This window comes from Conger conger, chromosome 1 (assembly GCF_963514075.1).
Source record: "Conger conger chromosome 1, fConCon1.1, whole genome shotgun sequence".
NCBI lineage: Eukaryota > Metazoa > Chordata > Actinopteri > Anguilliformes > Congridae > Conger > Conger conger.
In genome coordinates this window covers 19,366,585-19,393,814 of record NC_083760.1, presented here as the reverse complement: position 1 = coordinate 19,393,814, position 27,230 = coordinate 19,366,585, and the positions used below count along the sequence as shown (strand labels likewise).

At 40.3% G+C, this 27,230-nt stretch overlaps 2 protein-coding genes and 1 long non-coding RNA gene across 5 annotated transcripts; 2 read left to right on the top strand and 1 right to left on the bottom strand.

Moving 5' to 3' along the window:
- Window positions 1-283: 283 nt before the first annotated feature.
- LOC133141253 (uncharacterized) lies at window positions 284-2,157 on the top strand. Its single transcript, XR_009710063.1, has 5 exons — window positions 284-371; window positions 762-813; window positions 1,042-1,058; window positions 1,156-1,221; window positions 1,679-2,157. It is a non-coding gene; the product is annotated as an uncharacterized LOC133141253 (long non-coding RNA).
- Window positions 2,158-5,218: 3,061 nt separating this feature from the next.
- Window positions 5,219-11,786, bottom strand: LOC133131276 (zinc finger and BTB domain-containing protein 1-like). 3 transcript variants are annotated; one of them, XR_009709000.1, is made up of 3 exons: window positions 11,631-11,786; window positions 7,437-9,950; window positions 5,219-6,556 (listed from the first exon to the last, which is right to left on the bottom strand). XR_009709000.1 is itself a non-coding variant. In XM_061246566.1 (2 exons), the coding sequence occupies exon 2, from the start codon at window positions 9,920-9,922 to the stop codon at window positions 7,769-7,771; it is 2,154 nt and encodes a 717-aa protein (XP_061102550.1). In that variant the 5' UTR covers window positions 9,923-9,950; window positions 11,631-11,786; the 3' UTR covers window positions 5,219-7,768. The 3 variants fall into 3 exon arrangements, 2 of the variants coding, with proteins under 2 accessions (XP_061102550.1, XP_061102559.1); XM_061246566.1 differs by having other exon boundaries at window positions 5,219-9,950; XM_061246575.1 differs by lacking the exon at window positions 11,631-11,786 and adding an exon at window positions 10,465-10,998 and having other exon boundaries at window positions 5,219-9,950.
- Window positions 11,787-12,662: 876 nt separating this feature from the next.
- LOC133108569 (zinc finger and BTB domain-containing protein 25-like) lies at window positions 12,663-16,306 on the top strand. The gene is made up of 3 exons (XM_061218155.1): window positions 12,663-12,735; window positions 13,655-13,840; window positions 14,973-16,306. Exons 2-3 carry the CDS (start codon window positions 13,668-13,670, stop codon window positions 16,078-16,080), a joined length of 1,281 nt encoding a protein of 426 aa, XP_061074139.1. The 5' UTR covers window positions 12,663-12,735; window positions 13,655-13,667; the 3' UTR covers window positions 16,081-16,306.
- Window positions 16,307-27,230: the final 10,924 nt, after the last annotated feature.

Sequence of the window (27,230 nt, the reverse complement as noted above, 5' to 3'; positions counted from 1 at the left end):
TTTTTGCAATTGTTTCCTTATTGAATATGCTTTTTTGTTGAACTGCATTTGAAAAAGAAAACATACCATGTCTTAAACCAAAGTCATGTCTTAGAACCAATTGTTTTCTCCATAACAACGTGTGCAAAGTATTTGTAATAGGTCCAAAACATAAAAAACAAAAGACATAAACCGATCATCACTCGCGCCACAGAGATGCTAATTTTCTGCCAATCATTTTTTTTTGGCATCCTTCCATTTCAAATGGGTATTGTTCGCAAGAGCAGACAGGGGTGTGGTTTCTATCGAAATACCACTTCACCCTCTCTCAGGTGTTATAAATACTGACAGAGAGTAAATCGGTGGCAGAAGAAGCTAAACTACAAGACCAGGTAAGAATTCTATTCTATATTCCATACGTCATTCATAAATGTTAAATCAAAATTACTATTTTAATTCATATTTGCGATTGAATTGTTTAAAGTGCCTTTATAGATATTTTGGAAATGTGGCGCAAACCAATAAATAAATAAATAACGGATAAATTATGCGGAGCAACATCCCTCGGAGTTCACACAAGAACTGAGCACATGCAGTACGCAGTATGCAGTACGCAGTATGTGTTTAAATATATCTGTGGAAATAAGTATTGAGTGAGAATCTGTGTCACGGTGCAGATCTGGGATTTTCATTTGGTTGTACGTAGATACTGTATGTGCTATTTAAATTGAATGTACTCACTTTACGGAACTCATGTTACGGAACTGCTTTTATGCCTACAGTCCCAGCATCACTGTTACTTTGGTTAACCACGGTTAAAGATGTGTGACAAAGGTATCTGTAATCTTTGTTTCTACTTTTAAAATGAACAGAATATTCTGCACACTTAAAGTATAGAGGGTATGACAAATTGTCATTTTGTGTAAAGTAAATGATACAGAATGATTGTCTTTCTCAATTTTGAAAGTACTACTTTCATATGAAAAGCCTTGCCAAATTGTCTGCCATGTACTGTGAGTGTTTTTAACAGGGCTGCCTCTAACATGCTCTTTTCATTAACAGAACAACATGAGAAAAGGGTAAGACTCAAGTTCATATAAACTAAACTTTAAAATGTGCTCATATTACATGCACATGCATATAGATAACCTTCTGTTCATGTTCCATGTTCCACAGTGCAATGAGCAGAAGCAACAGCAAGACAAGGGTCTTTGCCCCGGGGCTGATCTAACTGATGCTGGTGTAAGTAATTAGAGATAATTTAATCTTGTTGGGTCATTTTGGGTCACTCATTTTCTGCTGTTCATAGGTCACTTCCTTTCTGGCATGCATAATAGGGCAGCTGTGGCTACTATGGCATACTACATCCTAAAAGACTCTCTGTCTGTCTATGGCATACTACATCCTAAAAGACTCTGTCTGTCTATGGCATATTACATCCTAAAATAATCTGTCTGTCTATGGCATACTACATCCTAAAAGACTCTGTCTGTCTATGGCATACTACATCCTAAAATACTCTCTGTCTGTCTATGGCATACTACATCCTAAAAGACTTTCTGTCTGTCTATGGCATGCTACATCCTAAAATACTTTCTGTCTGTCTATGGCATACTACATCCTAAAAGACTCTCTGTCCGTCTATGGCATACTACATCCTAAAATACTCTCTGTCCGTCTCATCTCTGTTGTGTTGCAGCTTGGTCAGAATCTAAACACTGAAGGAGAACAAGGAGGTGGACATGGAGGCAGAGGAGGTAAAAATGAGCGTGGAGGAGCGCGAAATGAAGGAGAAAGAGGGTCATGTGAGAGAGGAAGAGGAAGAGGAAGAGGAGGAGAGTAAACTGGATATCTGAGGAGAACTATATCTCTTTACTAGTTCTTAATCTATTCTCATCTATTGTCAAGATAAGTTCAATGAAAGTGACAGTACATATAAATTAAAGGGTAAAATGGAAAAAGTTAAATTAAAAGTAATTCTTTTTTGGGATTATTTTATTCTGTCTGCCTATTTTTCTGTCTGTAACTTCATGATACTAGTTCTGGGCCATTGTTAAGATATCCATTTGGATTTTCTTTTTTTCTTCTGTGCTTTTCACAAAGCTTCTTGAGAAGTGCAACCAAATTTATATTTTGAATTGAATTCTCTGCAAATAAAAAAAGATGATAAGAAAAAAATGTTTGTATGTATTGATTTTAGATTTCCACATTTGGTGTCCACATTTGGTTTCAGTAAACATAAAACCATTCAAAAGTTTGGAATCTGTTTTTTTTATCGATACTTTTATCACCAAGGAAATATGAAATTGTTAAAAATAAAATACAGATGAGACCAAATGTTACAAAAGGATTAGGCTATGTTACAAATAATAATAAAACATTATTATTATTGTTTATTATTAAATAACTTTACTTTTGAATGGTACTGTGATAATATTGCATCATGTTACTTCTGAAACATAGTATAATGCTGCTATACACTACACATAAGTACTAACTGCAGGTTAGCTTAATCAAATTGTTTTGTTATGCTTTAAGGTATTAACAGTGTTAAAATATACATAGTGTCATTATATTAATTTCAGTACAGAAATAATTATTTTATATCACTTATATACATCATCACTGGCCACAAATAATAATGCAGTTCATTTTTGTGATTATATTATTTTTTAGATTATATTATACTGCCATCTTGTGGCTATTTTGTGTAACTTTTTATGAAAAACATGCACGCAGTACTTGTTTTATCTCCGTTTCTCACACAAGCAGACAGATTTCAGTTCAATGTTTTAACTGTTCATACTAAATTCTTAAAACACAATATCATAATACAGTCATGTCAAAGAAGATAGTCTTAATTTAAAATTACAAAACACATTTTTTAAATGCATCATATTTGATACAGTAGGCTTTTCAGTCGTGACCACAAAAAAATGCTTGGACTGGTAATTTTTTATATTTTTTAGCAAACTTATTTGCACACTCAGGTATTCTCCTTTGCAGTGTTTTATTAATAAGAGCACATACATTTATTTTACCATCATTTTTATCAAATTATCAAATAAAGTCAAACAGGAAAAAAATCCCATACATTGAGACCAATGTCATTTTTTTCTAATGCAACAATGTCAGTGTGTGAACTTAGTTTCAAGTAAATTTTGATTGTTTTCCTGTGTTACCATGCATGTAGGTATTTCTAATGAATGCGAACCATAAGCCATAAAACAAATTGTCACAAAAAGTCAGTTTGCCACAGGTTCTTGTCATGATAATAAGCATAGAAACAGTCATTGTCTTTGTTCAGAGATAGATGTATCCCAGTAGAATACAACCCTACAGGAACATCCATCCATCCATCCATCCCACTTATCCTGAACAGGGTCACAAGGGGGCTGGAGCCTATCCCAGCATACATTGGGTGAAAGGCAGGAATACACCCTGGACAGGTCGCCAGTCCATTGCAGGGCACGCACACCATTCACTCATACACTCATACCCACAGGCATTTTAGACTCTCTGGGATTCGAATGTTAATAATGAAGTCCTTAGTCAATTCAGCAAATTTCAAGTGTATCAAAACAGGTTTTTACTCAATTTCTAAACTTCGTTGAGCTCTATATTGCCACCTTGTGGTTTCATTTATACAATTATTTTGGGCTATGCTCAGGATGACATTACCAGTTGACACCAAGCGTCATTATTTCAAGTATCAAATTTTGTGTCTGCTTGGGATTTCTTTGCTTTTTTTATTGTAGAAAGCCACAACAGGCCTTGTGTGTGGTTTTAACTGTAATAACTTTAAGATATTTGCAGGAACATGCTATATTTGGAGTTTCATTCAAATTTGTCAAACTGTCAAGTAAGGCAGGTGTCAGTAACAGTATTAGGCTAATGGGTCCTTGAGGTAAATTGTCCAAGTAAGCAGTGAGATCTTGTGACTGTTTCAGATGCTTTGGTCAAACACTGCAGGAGTTATTCTTTAGAAATGGACTGCAGCTTACAAAGGGAATCAACATACAAAATTGCCACCAATTCAAGATAGCAAAGATAGAAAAACTCAGTGCTTATACATTTTCCAACTAAACAGCTTAATCACTGCAACAAGTTTCAAATGACTACAACAAAACAGTTAAGTAAACCTTTTTTTAAATTATTGTTGAGCTCCATAATGCTACCCTGTGGTTCAAATGGACCAAATACTTAACAGCAATTCCAAAGATATATTGATCTCAAATTAATAAACTCCTTCAAACAGGTTCTCGGAGCTTGGAGCTGGTTCGCAAACAATAATATTAAGACAAATTTACAGTTACTCCTTCTCAACTTTTGCACATTTTGTGTTGTACATTTAATTTTAAATGGATAAAATTGCCTGAAAACAGGTATAGAAATATTAGCAAACCTATTCAAACTGAAATAAGTTTGCAGACCCATAATCCAATACTTTGCAGGAGCCCCTTCGCAGTTATTAAATTACTGCTTCGAGTCATGTTGTGTAAGTTTCCACACCTTGATTTCGGCAGTTTATCCCATTCTTCCTGGCAGATCCTCTCAAGCTCCGTCAGATTGGATTGGAAGCATCTGTGAACGGCCATCTTCAGGTCTCTCCACAGATATTCAATTGGGTTTAAATCACCCATTGTGACAAAATGTTTCACTTTGTCACTATGGGGTTATTGAGTGTAGATTGATGGGCAAAAATGCTATTTTATCCATTTAAAATGAAATCCAAACTGAAAACCTTTTGCTACGGTTTCTGTGTTGAACAGTATGCTTTCTCCCAACGGAGTGCAATGTTTTACAATAGGCTTTGAGGTATGTTTGCTCGCATTTGGTAGGTGTGTTGGGTGTAGCCCGAATCAATAATGATGTAGGCCTGTGCTTTAAAGGCCGGAGAATGCCATTGGAGCAAACTGTCAGGCCCACAGTTTGCAACAGGATGTTCGGCGCACCACCGTTTCTGTTTAAATAAATGTTTTGCTACGTTTTGTCGGGGCTGAACTTGGCACAGGCTACATACTGAACTTTAACCCACTATTTCACCAGACCATGTGCGGCTCCCACACCACTTTCTGTAAGCAAGTCCATCCTCAAATTGTTACATCATACCCACTTCCACACCTCATTCAATTGATTGCAGACATGTCATCAAGCATTACAATAAAAAATAAAATACTTTTATAAAATAAAAAACTATGAATAAACATTATTGAGAAAAAAACAGTTACACACAAAATGAGTATAAAGCTTCATAAAAGCATGTGGACTTTATTGGTAAAAAAAAGTTTTATTGTAAAATATGCACTTCAGACACTGCCCTTTACAAAAAAAAATCCACTTACATTATCCATTACATGTGTTTTGTTCAAAACCTGCAAAAACATGAAATGAAGCAAGAACAAAAGCACAACTGATTACTTTATATTTGAATGAAACTAGAGCATCATATTTGTCTGCTTTTTAGATTCAGAATTCTGTAACATTGTTTGTTACAGCTGACCTGTAACAAATACATTAGGTGTGCATTTACTCCCAATCTAGCAATACTTTCTCTACTCATTAGGTATTACTATTGGTGCCCGGGGGTAGCATTCTCCAACTCTTGAGACGTGTACAAAGCTAAGCAGCTTACTGTCGCCTCCACCTACAGTGCATACCTCAGACTGTACAAGACCGATATAAAGCTAAAAACAGGATATGGACAAGACTGCACTGAGTGACATCACTGTAATACCCAAGCCATGCAGAGTGCAATTGAAAGTCATAGCAGAACCAATGTCATCGCCTTTGATTCAATTCCTGCAAAGAAGGGTACAACACTATCTTTTTAATTTTCAATATACTGCCAATTGTGATATTTAAACCAACAGAGAAATACAATTTCTGAAACTAAAAACAAACACAGGCACGGATTTTTGAAATTTGAAAATTAGTACATTTAAACCATAGCAAGTGTTCTATTTCCAGGTTCTTAAAAGTAGGCCAATTTCATCAAAATGAAATATGACAGGGTATTTGTTTCAGAAAAAAGGTCTAAAGATGTTATGCTGATACTGGTTAACTCTAAACGATGCAGAAGGTCATATGAATAGCACAATATAGCTCAATTCAAGCTTCTTGCTAGTTAGGTCCAGTTCTTGACACAGTGTCATCATTTATGAAATTTCAAAATTTGGTAATATTGAGTGTTCCCCACGTCTTTCTTTATGGGAAATATCAAGTGTCCCCCATGTCTTTCTTATGTAGGAATGGTGGGACCAGGAAGGGAAAACTAAAGTGTTTTTCTGGATTTTAATATAAAGATATTACAGTTTTACTGTATATGAATACGCTTAGCTTCAATAGTTGATACACTCCAACTTCGTTCTCAATTGTGTCGAAGAACAGTCATAGGCCAAATACAGGTCATAACAACTTGAGCCTAGCCTTGATGCTCTCCTTAACGCACTGTAAATGTAATGCATGCTGCCAAGAGTTGACGCTCATAACAGAACTAATCAGTAAGTTGAATCAGACATTTCAGGAATTTTACAGATGCTTCTAGTGTTTTCCTCAGCCTTGGGGGCACCTGGGCCTGCAGAATGGACAGACAGCATTCTTAGAAATGTATAATGGCTCACAACAGCATGGACAAAACAGAAAAATATTGTACAAAAAAACAAAACTATGACAGTCATACAGTCACTTAAAAAGGATAATGATTGCTAAAATGCATATAAGTGAAAATTAATCTGGCTGTATTGGCTACCTGTAAATCAACCAAGAGAGCTTCTAGTGTTTTTCTATCTCAATCAGAGCTGTGGCTGCATTTTAATTACCTGAATATTGTAGAAACACTTCTGTATATATTTTTTAAAACATTAATTTTTTTCCTGGCTGGAAGATTTTCATTTTCAAGATGAATTCAATCTTGTTTGCATATGGACCAACTTAATCATATTTGGCGTAGTTTTCCAATTTGCATACAGGGGTTTGTAAAAAAGGAAATGCTTTTTATTTGCTGACATGCATATTCTTATACATCATCACCCCATAATGCAAATCAGAACACGGTTCAGACTGATGCCATAATGGTGAAAATGAAATCAAGATTGTGTATAGCATGTTATTAACATTAACATTAATCAAACTAAGCCTTCACATTAATTGTATCAGTATAAAAATACTTTTTTCAAATTTCTCCCCTACACCCATGATTATGATTTTCAAATAACTCCTGGACTGCGCTTCTGGCCTGCTGATGTGTACTTCTGATTCAGAGAAACTCTGAGAACCAAAATCACCCAGCTCCTTTGAGACTAATGGAAAGAATGAATGACAACAGAAAAATCTTATTCCATTTTGGCAACCATAAAAATAAATAAATAAATAGATCCCACTAAATATTTGCCAGCACCAACAGAAAAAGAAATTGCCTAGTCCATACTGGTAGCTACAGTATTAGCCCCTCTCACTGTGGAAAAGCTGAAGAGAGGTCTATATCGGTTCCAAACCACTTGTACTCCTGCTCCATCTGAAATGCAAATAAATGACTTGGGGAGAACAGAAACACAACATGTGTAATACAACCTGTGTCATTAGTTTCCCTTATAAAAAGGCGTAAAATGAATCTAAAGTATGCATACAATTTTGAAGTGCATGTTATATAGAGTTGCTTTTTGGTGCTCAGGTGAATTAAATTGTTCTCACATTTATGGCTTCGGTACCAGAGAGCATGTGCGTACACACACGTGCGTGTACGCACACGCACAGAACTCTACATACAAAACAGCCTCGTCCGCTCCCTTCAGAACTTTTTGGTGTGTTTGGAGTTGTAGTGGCTCCTCATGTCCTTCCTCAGGCGGAACTTCTCCCCGCACACGCCGCATATGTACAGGTGCACGTCCATGTGCTGCTCCAGGTGCTCATTACTGGGGAAGATCTGGAAGCACACCTGGCAGATGGTCTCACCGGCCGAGAGGTGCGAGATCATGTGTCGCACGTGGTCGTGCTTGAGGAAGGTGCCCTGGTCGCAGACTGGGCAGACGTAGCGGGCCATGCCCTTGTGCATGTCGTTGTGTAGCCGGAGCTGCCTTTCCCGCAGGAACTGCTTGCCGCAGGTCTGGCAGGTGAACTGCTTCTCCTTGGTGTGAACCGTGTAGTGCTCCCGCAGGTGGCAGCGCTGGTAGAAGCCCTTCCCGCAGATGCTGCAGAAGTGCTTCCGCCGGTGGTCCCGTTCGCCCTCCTCCATCAGAGACGAGCGGTACAGCTCCTGCTCCGGGCACTTGACCATGTGATCCACGACCAGCTTCTCACTTTCAAAGTTCAGGCCACAGTGCGGGCAGCGGAAGGCTAGGCAAGTGTCCCGGTACACCTGGCACGAAGGGCCCAGGTCACCCTCAAAGCCCATATCACCCTCCAGCAAGCCCTCTTCCACGGCCTGCTTGTCCTCGGAAAGGGAGTCGTCCCCCAGGGAGTCCGTCTCCACATCCTGAGGCTCCCCGCAGCGCTCCGCGTGCTCCTGCAGCTGTCTCCCTTTGATGAGAATTTGGCCGCATTTCCCACAGGCGCAAATGCTGCTCATGTGGCTGGAGATGTAGTGAGCGGACAGGTCGTCCTCCGTCAAAAGGGCGCCACATAACTCGCACGGCAAGTACACCCCTTCCTGCCGCTCTTCCTTGATCTGCCGCCCTTTCATCACCTTGCCCGCTTCGCTGGTGGACACGTGGCCGTCGAACGGATCGTTGCTGTCCTCCATGCCGGACATGCCCATCTCTTCGTCTTTGTCAAAAACACTCTGCTGCTTATCAGTGTCCTCAAACTGAGTGCTCAGGATGGTACAGTCCTCTGCGCTACTCTCTCCCACCCGCACTACTTTTATACCGCCCAAATCCATCTCTGAATTTTCTTCAGGCTCCACTTTGATAATGATGGTATTCCGAGCGGTCTTTGACTTGCCCAGTCCTGCTCCCACGGACTTGATCACCGTCTCCTTGTTGAACGCCTCCGTTTCTGACTTTTGGTCAAGCCAATCGCATTCCGTTTTGCATACGTCGCCGTGATCGTCAGAGCCTTCCGAAGCTAAGCTCTCTGCCTTGCTGGAGTCGTTGTCGCCCCCGGCGTTGGCCTTCGGGGCGTGGAAGGCCTTGCGGTTGGTGCAGGTGAGAATGTGTTCGATGAGCAGCTTCTCGCAGCTGAAGACGAAGCCGCAGTCGTCGCAGGTGAATGTGCGGCCGAACCGAGGGCGCTCCTTTAAGCTGGAGCTCCTCCCTGAGGGCTTCTTCCGGAGGTCACAGGGTTGCTCGGCTGCAATGTCTGCAACGTGGGGCACGCTGTGGGACAGTGCCAGCGGTAGCACCACCTCCTCCACCGCTTTTCCCCCGCACCCCACGGTACTGCTAATACTGGGCAGAGCAGGGGCAGAGCTGGAGGCCTGCTGCCCATGCTCCCCCTCCGCGGCACCTTGCCCTTGCTGCTGCTCATACATGCGCACGCCAAACATCATTTTCCCCGCTAAAGACCCTGGAGCTGAGGAGGATGAAGAGGAGCCAGACGAGGAAGAGGATGAAGAGGAGGAGGAAGAAGGCGTGAGGTTGGAGCTCCGAAGGTCTTTGAGATCGTCCAGCGAATCAGGGATGTAATACATCTGCAGGTAGGCCATGGCAGCTTTAAGCTCCTCAAACTCATAGGGGCCCACCATGATCCGGCCCAAATACATGAGCTGCAGGATAAGATCAAAGCACTCTGCGCTGATCTGCATGTTGCTGAGGTTCAGGCGTGCCATAGCCTGCTGGTCCTTGATAAACATCATCCTGAAGTAGGAACTGCAAGCCGCCAGCACAGCCTTGTGGGCCCTGAAGTAAATGTCCCCAATGGCTATGCAACAGTCACATAGGAAACCCCACTCCCGCTGGTTGTTGAGCTGCTGCAGGACATGATCGCTGTGGCTCGGCCTTGTCATCGCTTAGTCTGATTACCTTACACGATTCCTTGAATTAACAAGAGAAAAAGAAAATACATTAGTCCACAAATTGCTGCATAGTCATTATGTCATGGTACGTAGAATAGGCACTCGCCTTTTCACGTTGTACTGAACTGCATACACTGCCAAAGAGCCAGAAACATGCACAAGAACAAAACTTGTCTTTACAAGAAATAGAAAATGGCTTCTTGATTCTTTGTTAATGGAATTCACTGACACGTTTCTGCTGGATGTCTGTTTTGTCTGGAGCCAATCCATGTCAAAAACATAGGTCAAGTAAATAATTAACAATGTATGCACGATTACGTTGGCGGGTGTGTTTTTTCCTCGGGAAAAGATAAACTTTTAGAGTTAGGCCAACAACATTTCGATATCATAAAACATTCCTTAACGCGATTGTTTAAGACAGACATTCAACTCTCATTAAACATACGTAGTAGCTAGCTATGTTCAGTAGGCAAAGGAAGAACATTATGCAATGTCGTATGGTCTAGCTAGTGAAGTTTTATAACTTAGGCTACCTTAGTAGATTCGCGGTCGCAACCCGGTGAATGCATTTATTCACGTTCGTCACATCGACGAAATAAATATCCCTGATGTGCGTAACATAGTCTATATCAGCTACATAATACATAACCACGAACGCGTGTGTACTTTTTAAAAGACTAAAAATACACTCTCGTGATAATGTCGCACTGTAACTCACGAAATCACCTTTGCTCCCTGTGCTTTCCAAAATATATGTGCAAATGTCAATACATGCACTGCCTGACTATTTTGGGCATTGACCCACCCAGTGGTTGCTAAGTCAAGATTTTCTAGCTAACGTTACCGCTAAGCAGTTCTGTAAGTTAACTATAGCTAGGTAGCTAGCTAATATAGCTACTTTCAAGTTTCGGTGAGCCATGCCCTGTCTGAACTTGAGTTACCCATATCTTAAATAGATTGCTTTTTTCGTTGCTTCTGGAAAACATTAAAATTTAAACCATGCAATGCATGTAACACAGTTTAAGAACGCATCGCATAGCTATTCAGTTTAGTGTTAGCCAGCTACATTAGCTAGCAAGCAATTGCTAGCAATCTTGCTAGCAAGCTACTAGCATTAGCTAGCTACAATACTAAGCTAATGATACATGATAATGTAAACGAGGCCAATGAGAACAAGTGCATTACACGCCTCATGTTTGTTCAAACTAAATGCCGGAAAAAGGATATGATTCCTTAACATCGCTAAGTTTACCAATTTAGCTAACGTTTATTTAGTAGACCTGTGGAACGCATTTCAACATGGCAAACATATCACACATTGGCCAAAGCCTGACGTTACTGACAGTTGGGGGATTCGTCCCGCCCATGCAGTTTCATTGGCCAATTTCGAAGATGGCTCATGCGGGCATTATAGCTGTCAATCATACCGCACTAAAAGTCATTAAACTATACTGTAAAATAATGTATTCCAGGCCCATGTTGCTATCATTAGCACTACCCATGTATATTTCTGCGGATTATACCAAGGAAAGTGAAAGCAAAAAGGAAAGGCAGCAGTCGTAATGCTGCCCGAACGACTGAAGTCTCACGCACTACCACCCCCGCGCTACTTCCCGCATTCACGCTGAGAAAAAAAAGCTGTATACTATACACAGCAATGGTTTTCAAAAACTGACATTGCACAATATATAGCACTTACCGACAGGAAAGAGCGCCTATCTATAAAACCACCAACTCTAGTTGGGGTGTGTAGTCCGACAGTTGTGCTTTTTCAGTTTTATCCCAGTAAAGTTGTGGCGAGAATAATCGCAAAGGCGAACCCCTCCTGCAGCACGGATGAAAGAACTTCCGCACAGCCGCTCTCTGAGCTGTATCACCGCACTGAGTCTGTCTAAACCAGATCCAGCCCCACTCACGCAAATCCAGCCCTCACGCGGCCGGTTACAGCCGCCTGCGTGTACAGAAGCCTACATAATTTCCAATCACGCAGTGCACGTTATTGAACTGCTGTATCGGAGTACAAGAATGTCAATAATATAAAAGATGATGTGGAGCTGATGTTACAGAGATCAGAGTTCGAAAATGTTTTTTTCCAGTACAAACTTAACTGGATATATGAGAATAAGCTAGATAACTAGCCCTGTTAACAAAAAAAATATTTTGTGTTTACAGAAAGCGACATTTGTGTTTGATATACAAGTTAAATACTGAACATAAACATTTCCCTAAATGTATCAAAATTACATCCATACATCCAGAGTACATTTTCTGCAGGCTGCACGCATGAGTTAAAATCCCTATTTACAAGCTTAATTTAAAAGCAGACGCTGCATATAATGTAAATGGCTGCTGGGTTTGGGCGATAGTAAAATCTCAATTTTAAAACGAAGCATTTTTCCTACAAAAAAATGTATTGTTCACAGCGCGTAACTACAGCAGCGTGCCCGTGAACAAATTGCACGCTGTTCGCCAACTTGCTCCAGACAGGGAATTTTGTGAAGTGCCTTCTTTGTAGCTAGCTGACCACGGCCTCCGAAGAGGTCTAGAGGGAAATAATGAAACTCTTAATACATTAATATTGATAACTCATAAGGCTCGGATTTGTAGTGTCCAATATTAGTGTTCTCAGGACCGTAAAAGTCTAGCCTACTTACTATTCTGAGAACAGAACTAGCTAATGCTATGTACAGTATTATCACGTGATAGCTTACAAGCTGAGCTCACACGAGAAGAAGCGCGAGAGCGCACGGGAACTCCCCGACAGCAACAAATACAAAAATCAAAACCCATCTCGCACTTAGGCGGTAAGAAATAGTTTTCACTCATAGATATTAATTAGAATGTATTGCAATAACGTGTGCAATTTACATGCATGTTCTCAGAATGCATGACACATTCCGCCACGGTCTATAATGTCAGCATGAACACTCGATTGAATGCAGACGTATGAAAATGGATGTGCTGCCTTGAAATTAGTTAGGGTATCGTGCTATGTAGCTTGTTACAGTGCGTGAAGGAATCACTGTTAGGGTTTGTAAGAAGGATGGTTAATGTACCAGTCTTTTTGCATGGGCAAATGCAGTTATGCGTATCATCTTGAAGCAGGGAATCACAAAAATAAATTGTTATGCATGCTGCAGCGGACAGGTTATTGTTGTGACCTGTCATGATTCGTTGATGTGTTGAATGAAAGGGGAATAAAATTGATAATTGTCTTTCATATTTTAACTTGGAAACATTTTTGCCGGTTTCACAGACTTATTAAGTTTAGTCCTGTACTAAATTGAGTTTTGTATGGAGAGTCTCTATTCAAAATAGAATTTAGTCTTGGACTAGGCTTAATCCGTGCAAAACCTGCCATTTATTTTTTGTGTGAATCAAAATAGCTGTAGTTATATCAGCAACAAAACAAACATGATTGATTACATAAGGAATCTCAAATGTCAAAGATGGAGGCTGCACTTGACATTTATAACATGCACTTGATAACTGACATTTATTGCTGTTACTTATTTAGTCTAGTCGAATGGGGTTAACATAAAGAGTATTTAATTACAATGTATTATTAAAATATGTGTGACATTAAATCAAGTTTATTTTCTGGACTTTAGCAATCACCTGCCTATAAATAGAAATGGTAAATAGCGATCAAGAACTTCCCTGATCCACAGGGGTCACCATGTTGATTGCTTACTCAGTAACACAATGTCCTCTGTGTAACAGGTCAAAGGGCGTCATGGAAGTTTCCAGCCATAGCCTATTCCTCTTGCAGCAGCTGAACATCCAGCGGGAGTTTGGCTTCCTATGTGATTGCACCGTTGCAATTGGCAATGTCTACTTCAAGGCTCACCGTGCTGTCCTGGCTGCCTTTTCAAACTATTTCAAGATGATCTTCATCCATCAGTCGAGGTGAGGTGTGGCAGCATTTGGAAATAGTGGAAGTAGTCTTTATGAACTGTGGTAATCAGCATCGCGGCTGTGCCAAATGTGTGTGACAAAAGTTGTGTGGATGTATGTATGCAAGTAGATAAGACTGATAAAAAATCAATAAACATGAACAAATGATTGCATACACTGATTGTGTGCACTATTGTGTCTTAAAATAAAGAATCTGCTTGGGAAGTTTAAAGGCACTGAGTAAAAACGCATGCTGTTCTATAATAGATATAAACACCTGTCTCTTTTGTTGCCTTGGACAACTTCTCATTCCCCCGAAAATCAATTTTATATGAATATGTTCAAAGTTATTTCTTGAATATTATTATGGGAGTATCACACAGAATGCAGAAGGATAGTGTTCATGCTAGTAATCCTGTTTTGACTGCTTTTTCACTTCAACTCAACTTCCCTATCAGATATTATGTCTAAAACATATTTTAAAAAGGCTATTTTCAGACTTGCAGCAGATCTTGTCCAACACAAATCTCTTTGGAGGCAAAGCAAATAGCATTCACAATAACAAAGCAGCAGCATAAAGTGGTCAATTACTGTTGGTGTCAAAGAGGAAAAGGTGTGTTGGTGTAAAAGTTGCGACAACCATGGAAACTGTAATTCCAGTGCAAAAAACAAGCCAAGGTAAAGCTGCACCAGTTGAGACACTTGTCAATTGAGGCAAAATCTAATTGATTTGATAAAAAATGAAAGGCAACAAAAAAAAAAAATGATGAACATGAGGATGCTTATTAATCCAATAAAATTCATCAAAATGAACCAAAAAAGGATTGATGCATCTGAACCACACATAATAGAGATTATAATTACCCAAATTACCCAATAGTTGTACCACGTTGTAATGAACAAAGAGATAGAGAAGGCTCTGTCTTTCACTAAGAGTTCCTGCTGATCACGAGTGTTGTTTAATAGTAATAGTAATCAGGGAAGTACATCTGGTATTGTTATCGGGCCTGGAATGGAGTGCTAATAGTTTCTGTTAAAGTTTCTCACTAATCCTTGGTTAGAGCTGGCACACATCTAATGCAAGAGAAATCAAGTGCGCATCCTACAATGTCTGTCCTTACAATGTCTTTTCCTTTGACGGCAGCGAGTGCATCAAGATCCAACCCACGGACATTCAGCCGGACATCTTCAGCTACCTGCTGCACATCATGTACACGGGCATGGGCCCCAAGCAGCAGGTGGACCAGAGCCGGCTTCAGGAGGGCATCAAGTTCCTGCACGCCTATCGGCTGTACCGCAGTGGGGCGGAGAACGGACAGGAGGCCCACGCCGCCAAGATGTCCAACCTCTACGGCATCCAGATCTCCCAGTCGGCGGCCAAAGATGGCCTGGGTCTGAAGGAGGCCCGGTCGCAGGGCGTGGAGGGGGATCCCGCCAGCGGGCGGGCCGAGCGGTGTCAGGTCCAGCGCTCCCTGGCCGTGGGGTCAGAGGGGACGTCGTCGGACAGACGGCGGCCCCCAAACCCGCACGACGACACGGAGGCCTCCGACCTGTCACTGAAGGTCAAGAAGGAGAGGGTGGAGATGGAGGTGTCGGGGAAGCCCCGAACCACCTCCCCCGTCACGGAGAGCCGCAGCCCGGGTCTCGTGAAGGACGGCCCCCAGGCGCTCTACTGCCAGTACTGCGGGGAGCGCTGCGGCTCACGCCAGGGCCTGCGGGAGCACCTGTTCGCCCACGCCACCAGCTCCCTGCCCTTCGCCGTGCCCGCCGCCATCTTAGGGAGTGGCGACCCGGAGGAGGCGGCCAAGGTCCGGGAGGAGCTGGAGGGCCTGGGGCAGGGGCAACCTCTCCAGAGCTGCGGGGCGGAGAAGAGCCCCGGCCGGCCGGAGCAACTGGAGGAGGCGCTGAGGCAGAGCCGGGTCCTGTCCGAGGAGCTGGCGGAGGAACTGAAGGGCCGGGTCAGCCCCGGGGCCCGCAGGAGGAAGATCGCTTGTGCCATCTGCAGCCTCAAGTTCGCCCAGAAGAGCCAGCTGCAGGAACACATGTACACCCACACCGGGAAGCACAGCCGCTACCACCGCTACAACCGCTTCTGCAGCCAGCTGATACAGGCCTCCCAGCACTTCTGCGAGAGTCAGCCCGAGTTCACGGCGGAAGATACCGGAAGGGACACTCAGGACAATGTCAGCTCCTGCTACTCACTAGACTCTGAGATCTCCCAAGAAAGCATCGATACCGTTGTCGTAGAGTGAAGCCAAACCAAATCCGCTTGCCAGTATTGTATTCTGGGGCAATTTCTAGATATCTACTTATGACACATCATTTTAGTTACCGTTAAGACTTTATTTCCTGTAAACATATCTTCCAATCTTGTGACACGACCAATGTCCTGTTTTGTCTCTCTATTTCTGTGTGTGTGTTCCTTGAAGATGTTGTAGGTTTCAGTGAGTATGTTTTTTTTCCAACAGTCAAAGCTATTAAATTTCTCATTCCAGCAGCTAGTTTGTGTTTTGGGGTCAAAATATATTGCTTATTGATGCATGAAAAAGTAAACAGTCTTCCTGAAATTAGATGAGTTAATTATATTAACATGCTCATTATCCAGACTTTGAGAATTATTTTAATTAATGTACTGATAGATAATTGACACATGGTCCATATTATTTGAGAAATAACCAAAAATACATTATAAATTATACAGTTTTGAAAAATGAGAATGTGACATCATTGTGAAATGATTGTTTAATTGGTGAGTTTTCCCATGTTTCTTTCCTGTTCAGGGATTTCAAGTTGTTCTGTGGTAGTTCAGCAGTTTATTTTGGTTCTTTTAAAGAGAGATGCAGCAGTGAAACCTTTAGACCCCTTTGAAAATTGAACTCTGGGGAGCTGTTTCCCTCAAAAGGATCCTGTTTCGAACATCTTTGTATCTTAGTTTTATAACGACAAGCTACTGTACAAAAAAAACAAAAAAACAAGACAGTGGACCCAGGAGTGAAACCTGTTTAAGTTCTATTAAATATGTGCTTTTCACTGCGATCATTTTCCCCATGGATGATGAAGTTGATTGTGCAGTTCAGTCTATAAGTATTTGGGTAGTGAGACATTTTTTTTTACTGTTTTGGCTCAGTACTCCAGCACATTGGATTTGAAAAAAAAAATTTGACATGTGGTCAGTTTTATTCAGTTTTACCCTTTTCTCTAGGGTCCTCATGTTCCCTATGTTCGATTTGCACTTCATTGTACGTCACTCTGGATAAGAGTGTCTGCTAAATGCCTGTAATGTTATGTAATTTTGAGGGTATTCATATTGGGTGATTTGTACTTTGTTGCAAATTGCCTGAAGTCAGTGACCCATGAACATCACCAGACACTGGGTATTTTCCCTGGTCATGCTCTGCCAGGCAGCCATCTTCAGTTCCTGCTTGTTTCGGGGGATTTTTGCTTCAATTTTGTCTCTTGTCTTCAGCAAGTGAGATGCACGATCGGTTGGATTCAAGTGAATGACTTGGCCAATCAAGAACATTCCACTTTTTGCCCAGAAAAACCTATTGGTTGCTTGTATGTTTTGGGTGATTATCTTGCTTGCCATTTGGTTGGATCTTAGGAGATAAGACGTGTATGTACACTTCAGAATTAATCTTGCTGGTGCTGCGAGCAGTCACATCATAAATAAAGAGAAGTGAGCCAGTTACAGTGGCAGCCATACATTCCCAAGCCCTAATACTACCTCCACTATCTTTTACAGATGCGGTGGTACTGTCCTGTAATCATGAGCTGTTCCTTTCCTTCCCCATACTTTCCTCTTTCTGTCTCTTTGGTACAAGTTAATACTGGTTTTATCTGTCCATATGACGTTGTTCCAAAACTTGTACCTTTTAGCTGTTCATTTTTAACTCCGGCCATTCTGTTCTTGAGGCATACCCATGGTTTGCATCTTGCAGTGAACCCTCTGATGTTGTGCTGGTGTAGTCTTCTCTTTATGGTAGGCTTTGACACAGTTATGCCTATAGTCTGGAGAGTGTTCTTGATCTGTTCAACAGTTGAAAGGGTGTTTTCTTCATAAATTAAAGCATCTTCTGTCATCCACTGCGGTGAGCTTCTGTGGTCTACTAGGATGTTTGCTATTGCTGAGCTCACCAGTGCATACTTGCTTTCTAACATTGTTTTGGCTATGTCCCTGATTGATTTCAAGTTTTAAACAATAGTCTGCTTTACTGGCATAGACACTTCTTTGGTCCTCATGTTGAGAGCCAACAGCTAATTCAGACTCCAGATGCATAGGCCACACTGAGAATCAACTCTAGACCGTTTGTTAGCCACCTTGTCCATGAACTAATGCAGCAATAAACAGGTGGCCAAGAAACAGCTAATCAGCCAACTATTTTTGGTCCTCTCAGATGGAGAACTGTGTATGATAAGGGCTGTAATTGCTTCACGGATCACCCGATATGGATGGAAATACCCGCCCTTTAACCTTGTATTCATGGTTTCATTTCAAATTTTCAATGTGCTGGACTTCAGAGCTAAAACAACAAAGATGTGTAAAAGTCACATTAGTTTTTATTATCTATACCTTTTTTCTATACCTTTTCTTGTATTGGTTTTATTTTTAACCATGTTAATGTGAGCATGACCCTTGATTAGTTTTATCTAATGGTTTCTCAATGGTTATTAGAAACCCAATTTCATCAATTTATGTTTTAGAAATTGTTTATGTGAATTGCAGCAACGCACAGTTGTACACATTTGCATGATAAATGCAAAATCTGGTTTTACATACAGTATGACGCAATGAAAATGCTTTCCCAACTGAAATATAGAAAGTTGCCATGTTCACGGTATTGTTTATGAATCATATCCATTGTAAGTGAGTGGTAACATTCGCATAAATCCCTTGTCATCAGTCTGAGTCTGATGACCTTTCCTTCTTTCAGTTAGTAAGTTAATTGTTAATTGTGGGGTCAGTCCTTTAAAGGCTGTTTGGCAAACTTTAAGCGGGCTGTCATATGCCTTTTACTCAAGTGGTTTTGTCTAGCCATTCTACCATAAAGGCCTGATTGATGGAGTGCTGCTGAGATGGTCATCCTTCTGGTGGCAAATGAAAGGACAGTGCATGGGGGTGGGGGACAACATTAACATTTGCTTGTTGAATGTAGATGTATAGCTGCAGTACTGTGCAAAAATTTGGTCTTTTTGTTTTCTGCATTACTGTGTCAGTAGGACAAGAGCAAATTTCCGATTTCCAAACATTAATTTCCCCTAAAATGAAATATTACATAGATTTTTTTTCTTGTTAAATAAAATAATGTATTAAGTAATGTATCACTTTTCAGAAAGAAACTTGATCGAGGATTTCCTGGCATTTATGTGGATAGCCAGAAGCAAGCAAGAGAGCCAAAGTCTGCAGAAAAATGTGACAAGTTCCAATTTGTTTGGAACAACCTACAAGCTGATTTCTTACAAAACTGCAGGACTCTGCACCTAAAAGGATGGATGCCATTTTAAAGGCACACTAGTAAATCTTTTAATATTTAGAAACTTCCGTTTTTGAAAACATCTTTGCTTTCCAGATTTTCTTTTTACATGTGCCTAAGACTTTTGCACAGTACTGTACTTGTGATGCACTTGGGAGTTAACAAATATTGTAATTGAAAACATGTGAATGCATTTAATTTCCTTCTAGCACATGTAATTTTGCCATCAACGCTGTTCTCTACTCTCTAGCTATCTAATGCATACTCTATTTTTCTGGGAGCTAGGGACTCAGTTATCGTGCCCTGATGTTCTAACGTTAGGCTACTCTCGGATTGTTGTTAGTAGGCTGCTGTATTGGTCAATCAGGCTAAATTGGCTCAATCAGGTTAAATTGGCTAAGTATTGGTATACTGCAAAGCAAACGTGTAGAGGAAAGATTCAGTGAGGTCATATCCTGTTTCAGGACAGAAACATAGGCTGCAAAACAGCTTACTTGCCTACTATTGAGTATACAAGTTGTAAGCTATAAGCTTTTTCAGCCAAGCTCTTTATTTGTAGTGACAATATCTTGCCACTAGAGGGTTGTTCATGACACAGAAATAGATAGAGTCTGTGTACCTACAGAAAAGGTAAGTAGTAATAGGTGGCCATAGAAATGACGCAGTCTATATGTCCATTTAAAGTGGGGCGAAGTTGTCACTTATGAAAACTTGCCCCAAATTGATGTGTAATGTTAGCTATATCTCAAGGTCAGCTTAACAAAGGACTGCAGCTAAAGTATCAACAGACACTTTATGCTCTCCATTAATTATGGTATGAATATTCATACCTAAAAATGTGGTGCCATATCTTGTGAAAAATGAAAGAAAACTGTCCTCACCTCAGATTAGTGTGACTTTGACCACATGTAAACAGGAAGTTAACCTCAGAACATGAGGTCACAGAAAATAACTATTACATTTTTGATGCACTGCCTCTTAGCATTGTGGCAACGTATCCATTTGAGAACTTATCTCGCTCTCTCTTACTTGGAGTGTTTTTGGGCCTTTCTCCTAAAATGTAAACATCAAGCCCTCCACAACACTGCTGCTGTGGGATTAGCATGAAGGGGGTCCTGTTAGCATGATTGCAGATACTTACAATCTCACTGCCAGGTTGGTCTCTGCTTAGAGAAACAGAAGTAGTCCAAATGTGAATATAGCAGCTGTACCACAATGAAAAACACTAAACTTTTCAATACAATTTATTTCTATCAGACCTAATAAAAACAGCAAAGCACAACAAATTGTAAACAGTGTTATCACATTGTTTATTATGAGAGAAATTATATGATGTCGAAATACCTAGTCCTTTAACATTGAGATACCTGGAATACATTAAAGAATACACTAAAATTCACATACAAATTTCTTAGAACTCTACAGTACAGTACACAAGCTCCTGGATATACAGTTAAATGCAAATGTACTAGGACTTGGAGAGCTGAGGCATTTCACTTTACCCTTAAAATTATGCCCTTAAACATTTTTACATTGCAGACATACTATTAACCAGCATCATTTTAATACAATACATTTTTTATTGATAAACCAGTTTCATTCATGAAACATGAAAAGTCTGTCAAATACACAATGCTACAGTCATCTCATTAAAGAATAATTAGAAAATGAAGGTACATACAGAAGCAATGCTGGATATCTTTTGTCATTTACAACACATTTTTAGACACACTAGAGGGCATTGTTTCTCACCATACGTCCTGTGATTCAAATGTCACTGAAAAATTGCGCTGAAAACCATTCACAAATTAATGTCACTATTATAATATGTGTGTCTACTTGGAACATGAAAGATGTAATTTTCTAGACATTTCATGTTTATTTGAAAAGGCAACTGAAATAACTGACATAAACTGGTATATTGAGTATAAGGTATACTGGTATAAGGAGTCCATATTATACATCTACACAAATGTTACGCAACTTTTGGTTTGCTGCATAATGTGTATGGAAAATTGGTAATCGAAAACAAGTCATTGAGAGCATTGCCAATGTATATGTCACAAAGAAAGGCAGCAAGGAGCCATAAGCACAATGAAACTTTTTGCACACATTAAATACTGATCACAAAATGAAAACTATTCAGGTAAAGGTTCGGTGAATTCAATCTCACAGAGCTGCCTTGGTTTCTGTAGTCAAAACTAAGGAGATCAATTCTTCAGCACTGATTTCAGATATCACTTTAATATTTAACATGAATTATGCAAAATATTGTGTTTGGAGTGGACATTAAGTTAATATTAAGTTACAAATACAAAGCTTGCATTGAGTCAAGGGCCCTTGCTTGACTGATTTGCAAGTGCTCTGTACGTCCTCTTATTTTGTAAGTTTTAAAACCAGTCAAGCCTTGTAGAGTATAGATTGTAATATCCTTCAATTCTTCATATTTTCACGGACAATTTTTAGAATTAATTGTCTATATATTTCCAAACATATTCTTGCATTGTATAGCATCTCCCCCTAGCTATAAAAAGTACTTATTTGTTCTGAGTGCCAATGCATCAATAGAAAAAAGAAGATTATGGAAATAATTTGTACTATACTGTACTACATTTCTGTAATCCTAAAAATCCACTGAAAACAAATATCTGATATGAATTGATTTGGCAAAATAGTGTTTACTATTTGCAGGCGTAATCATTCGCGTCACTGTCGAGCTGATTCACCTATTATCACACAGTATAAATGGTCTTATTATCTGTGTTCATTATCACCCCATCCAACTTCTATAAATAGCCTAAGTGCATGAGCGCTTACTGATTCTGCTTTCTAATTCAAAGATTACTTATCCTGAATGCACTGGGCTACATAGTCATTGATATCCATTATTTTGCAAATATGGCTTCTCTTATTTGCCTTATCTATATATTTGTGTATTTTCAGCTATTAACACTATTTCCTCGCTATCATAGTGGGAATATTGCAATAAAGTAATCACTGAAACCAAGAAATCTAAGAATAATGAATTTGTTTTCAGTAGGGCAGTGCTGAATCAGGACAGGAATCTCAAGGGGCACTGACACAGACACAGTCCTTAAGTGTTAAGTGTCATCTTGGAATTCATGATATTCGGCGTGAATCCCCGCTGACTTGTTCTTCAGCTCCTTTGTGAGCTGGTCCAGAGCAGCCTTCATGGCCACCTGTACCAAACGGCAAGCAGTCTGCACCAGCAAGACATCACCGCACTGTGAGCCTAAAACCTCAACGTGAAGGCTGTGCTTGTAGCCATTGTCTTTCGCATGGAGGTTCTCTTCAGACGACACCTCAGGCCCATTCTCTGCAACTCTGTTTGTGTCATCATAACACAAAAGCAAACCGTCAAACCTGACATTTCTCAAAGCTAGGTTATCTTGTATGTGGTCTTCATCTGTAATTCTGCTCTGTGGGATGGTTTCTTCCACCACCTTCTCATCATGTGCCACAGTTTCTTTCAACAATCCACATGAACTTATGCGTGTATCATCCACAAGAAACCATAGGTCCTGTCCTAAAATATCCTCCTGGCCTTCCCTGGTATCAACTGTAGATAGCCTAGAGCCTACTGTGCCCTGAACAGCTAAATTCTCTCCGGGTGCCTCTTCCACCAACAAATCTGTCATTACCAATTCAGGATGTGTGCTCGACTCTGTGGGGTCTGCCATTCTCCCATTTCCGTCAAATGCCTCTGCTAACCCTGGCAGGTCCTCTTTCTCTCTCAGGCCACTTGCAATGAAACATTTTGCAGAAGCCTCCAGGTCTGTGTTATTTTCTCTATCTTCTCTGTCCCCTTCTCCCATGACACTCACCTCCACACTAACGGTCATGGTCTCTGACTGTGATCCACTCGCCTCTAGGTCACCATCTGAGTGGTTCCCCTCTTGCATATCAGGGGGTGTCTTCTGGCAAGCATCATCTGCATGTCTGTTAGAAAGCACAATGGCTTCTTCATCAATGTATCCCTGATTTATTTCAAGCTGCTCATGGAAAAGGGGAGACGTTTTCTTTGGTCTGTGCCTTAAGAAACGTCCAATTCTTTTGCGAAAGAAAAGGTCTGGTCGATGGGAGTCCATGTATCCAAAATGAATCTCTTGCTCTGAAAGTCTTTTGGTCTTTTTATGATGGCAGGGTACATTTAACTGCTTTGTAATGTTTGTTCTTATACCAACTGAGAACGGTGCTGTTCTCTTCACAGATCTGCATCCTTGGTGGTTGGTGGTCAGAGCATTTTCTTCTTGTTCAGGGCGTAATGTATCGCTCATAGCTAAATCAGTATCACACTCAAATTTTGCAGACTGTGTATTACGGAAAGTGATGTCTTCCATTGCTGACATTTTGCTCAGCCTTTTCCTCCTTCTTCGTATGCAATTAAGAGAAGAGGAGAAGAATCGCTTCCAAACCCTCTTCATTGACTGCTTTTTGGGGTCACTCTTGGTATCTGAGTGCTCCGCTTTTTCTTCACTTTGATTTCCAGTACACCATCCTTCAGTTTCAAATTTATTTTCAGGTGTCGTTTGTTTCACTCCTGACTCAACAGGTTTCTCTTGATTTTCTGAAATACACCCTGGCGATCTCTCCTCTTGGATTGTAGACTGCTGGGTCAGCACGGTGCCCCTGTGGTACCCAGAGCCTTCATTGGCCATCCTGGGAGTGTCTTCCCTGGTTTCAAGGTCACTCTTTGCCTTAGACTTGCCCAAGAGGAGTCTTGGGGGACCAGTCAACTTTCTCTTAAGTCCAGCTTTTCCCTCACCATTTCCTACTGAGACCTCTTGGATCGAACTGGGTGGTTTGTAGTTAAGCACCATGTTTATTAAATGTGTATTTACTTTTCAAAAAGCTTTACAATTCAACATACTATTGCCCAGTAGATTAATACTGTCTCCAATATCTTGTGAAACCAGCTTTCATTAATGATTCTGTTTTGATATTAAAAAGAATTACCTAAAACCTGAAAGGGAACAAAAAAGAAAATGAGGATTACTAGATTATTGTACGCGCTTGTTTCATCACAATTAATACCGCTCGCAAATTTTAAAAGCAGTAGGCAATTTATACTAAATCACTTTATTTAATTTCACGGTCTGCTGTCTTGTATCTCAATGCCCAATTATTCCCAATTAATCGGATAGTGCTGCCACCATGTGCGCAAATGAGTCAGAATTCCTCAATTGCCAGTCACACATTTTGACCCATAGAATGTATATTTATATTCCCAATGACTCATATAAGAGTAGCCTGATTAAATACATTTGTATTGTTTTCCGTGGATAATCAACAATGCTGTATATTCTGTTAAGATAAATGAACTCTTTGATGTTACGATATTTTGTTGCTTATTGAGGAGTATTAATTTAGCCCCGACAGGCTACAGAAGCGTACTATAGTAACCTTTACGCATGGCATGAAACAAGATGCAACACCTTTTTTTATTCAAAGTGAAACCTACAAATACCAACATAACATTTCCACCATAAACCACATTAGTCATTTATCTGGTCCACAAAATAATATAATCTCAAGCGCGATCAAATACTACAAATGGCTGCACCAGGAATATGCAAACATCCCACTAGACATTGTATGAAACCGATTATGTCAACACAAAGCATCATCTTATGTGTAGATATTTTGCATTGGGCTCATACAAAATATTCGCATTTAATACTTGTTAATTCGTTGCTTGTACATCATTTTTGCAAAAGGATCGTTCAACGTAGGGTATTTCTAAAAGGATAGCTTACTTGCTGCGTATTTATTGGAATATTTGCATCGGTTCAGTAGTATTAAGGATTTAATAGCACCTCATTAAGTCGCACCAGAATGTTTCTATAATAATCTGAACATTTCAGATAAAATAAAAGTACACCCAATCAGTTAATGTAATGGCGTAAACTTTGCACAAGTTTGAGAATAGCAGCTACCAAATTATTGTAAACAAGTTCAAATACATTTAAACACCATTCTATGTTTTAAGCAATATACATGCATTTCATTTCATTTTTTACTTACACACAAGCAATACTCTGCGATGCACATCGAATGCTATTCCCAATTTCAAATGAGACAGAAGAGATAATTGAATAAACCAGTGGACATTCTGCAACCTCGCGCAGGACTGCAAGACTCTGTCTCGCGTCTCGCAGTTTCAGCACGTAGGGACGTATTTGGGCTCAGTTCCCATAGAAACCTAGAGATTGGCAGTTGCAGTGGAGAGCTGTTATATATAAAAACACGCTCATAATCAATTGCGATGGGGAAAAGGACGTGAAAAGGTCTGGCGTCTTACTGCAAGATTACAGAAGTCTAGCGGTTCTCATACTCCATGCAGACTTTTAAATGCAAGATAGGGCTAGGATGACATCCTGCCGAGAAGGTGATGCATTGTCTAGTTTTCATCTTTCTCGGCAAAATGTAGGGTAAACAGTGTGTGTGTGTGTGTGTGTGTGTGTGTGTGTGTGTGTGTGTGTGTGTGTGTGTGAGTGATCACATTTTTTCTAGTCTTATCTGATCATCAACGTACGTATTTTCCTGCAGTCTTGACAGCAGTGCCGTTTATAGTTATTCAGGCCAATCGAAGGTCAAGTCATGATTATCCTATAGGCTATTGTGAAGTTAAGTACGTCCTAGTCCTTCGGTATAATTATTTCAATACAATTTGTAAACACTAAGTTAAAAGCAGTGGATGGGGTTAAACCATGTAGATCTTATACGTGATCCTTCACCTCCTTATCCTAGACAAAGCATTCCGATCCTCTTATCCAAAGATTATTAGTATACATGATTTGGTTCAAAATGTACTTTCAATCTAAATTAAGATTATGGAGTGTAGGAAAGGTAGAACAAGCTCAACTTTGCGATTCTCCCTTTGTTTCCCAATATCGGCAGTATCTTATCTGGATCATCGTTGTAAAAAGTCAAAACAGCTTGTAAATCGTTGAAGAATTACAACCAGGATTTTTTTCCCATGTCAGAAGTCAATGCAAAGGGATGACTGGGATCTAGAATAGGCTACACTCTGTCATGGGATCTAGAGGGAGAACCGAAACGCATCTATTCCAGCATTCCGACTGTTCACTGCCAGAGCGACTCAGTGCTTCTCCATGCTCCTGTCTGACTCGGAAAACATCACATTCGGAGTGTCACATCATCATTTTAATCTGCACCCCATCTAAAACAAAGTGACGGCCCCATTAATAAGACCGGAGAGATAGGTCCTTGAAATAAAGTCCTCCGAATACAAATCAACGGTAGGCTATGCTTCTTTTGTGTTAATCAGTCATTTATTTATTATTATTATTATTATTTATTTATTTTAAAGATTCTTACTATCTTTAAAACGTATTATCTAAGCCTATAAGCATATAAAAGCTCATCCAAACTGCCTGGGCGTGGTAATGAGAATTGTCCATTAGATACGGCGTGCCGCTACTTTCCTGCAGGCCAGCGACACAAACTGTGGGTCACGAGTTATAGAAGGGATAAGGGGAGTGGTTATCCTTGTGTGACGCACGGCGAAGAAAACGTTCTCAACCGGTTGAAAATAGGACGATACATTTAAAACGCTTACTTTTCCAAAACTAAAGAACGTACATATTTAATAATATCATCGTGTTTCTTCAATGCCATATTGTGCAAATTGCATATACAAACCTTGAAAGTGTGACCAACCACCATGTTATTCCTTTAATATTCAGACATTGAAAAGGAAGCGAACACCACAAAGATCTACAAGGGAAAACGTAGGCTTTCGAAACATTGCAATAACCAGGCCAAACTCTCCACAGGTCCTCTCGTGGAATTTTCACACGTTGTTAAGTGCACTCGTCATCACTATTCACTCTTTTCAGTCAGCAGTGACGTCAGATTGGGAACAGAGGCAGTTACGGACGAGT

Excerpts from the sequence above, each read along its gene's own strand:
- LOC133108569 (XM_061218155.1), top strand. The coding sequence starts at position 13,668 with ATGGAAGTTTCCAGCCATAGCCTATTCCTCTTGCAGCAGCTGAACATC. Across the intron at positions 13,841-14,972 it reads ATCTTCATCCATCAGTCGAG|CGAGTGCATCAAGATCCAAC; the intron begins GTGAGGTGTGGC and ends CTTTGACGGCAG.
- LOC133131276 (XM_061246566.1), bottom strand. The coding sequence starts at position 9,922 with ATGACAAGGCCGAGCCACAGCGATCATGTCCTGCAGCAGCTCAACAAC.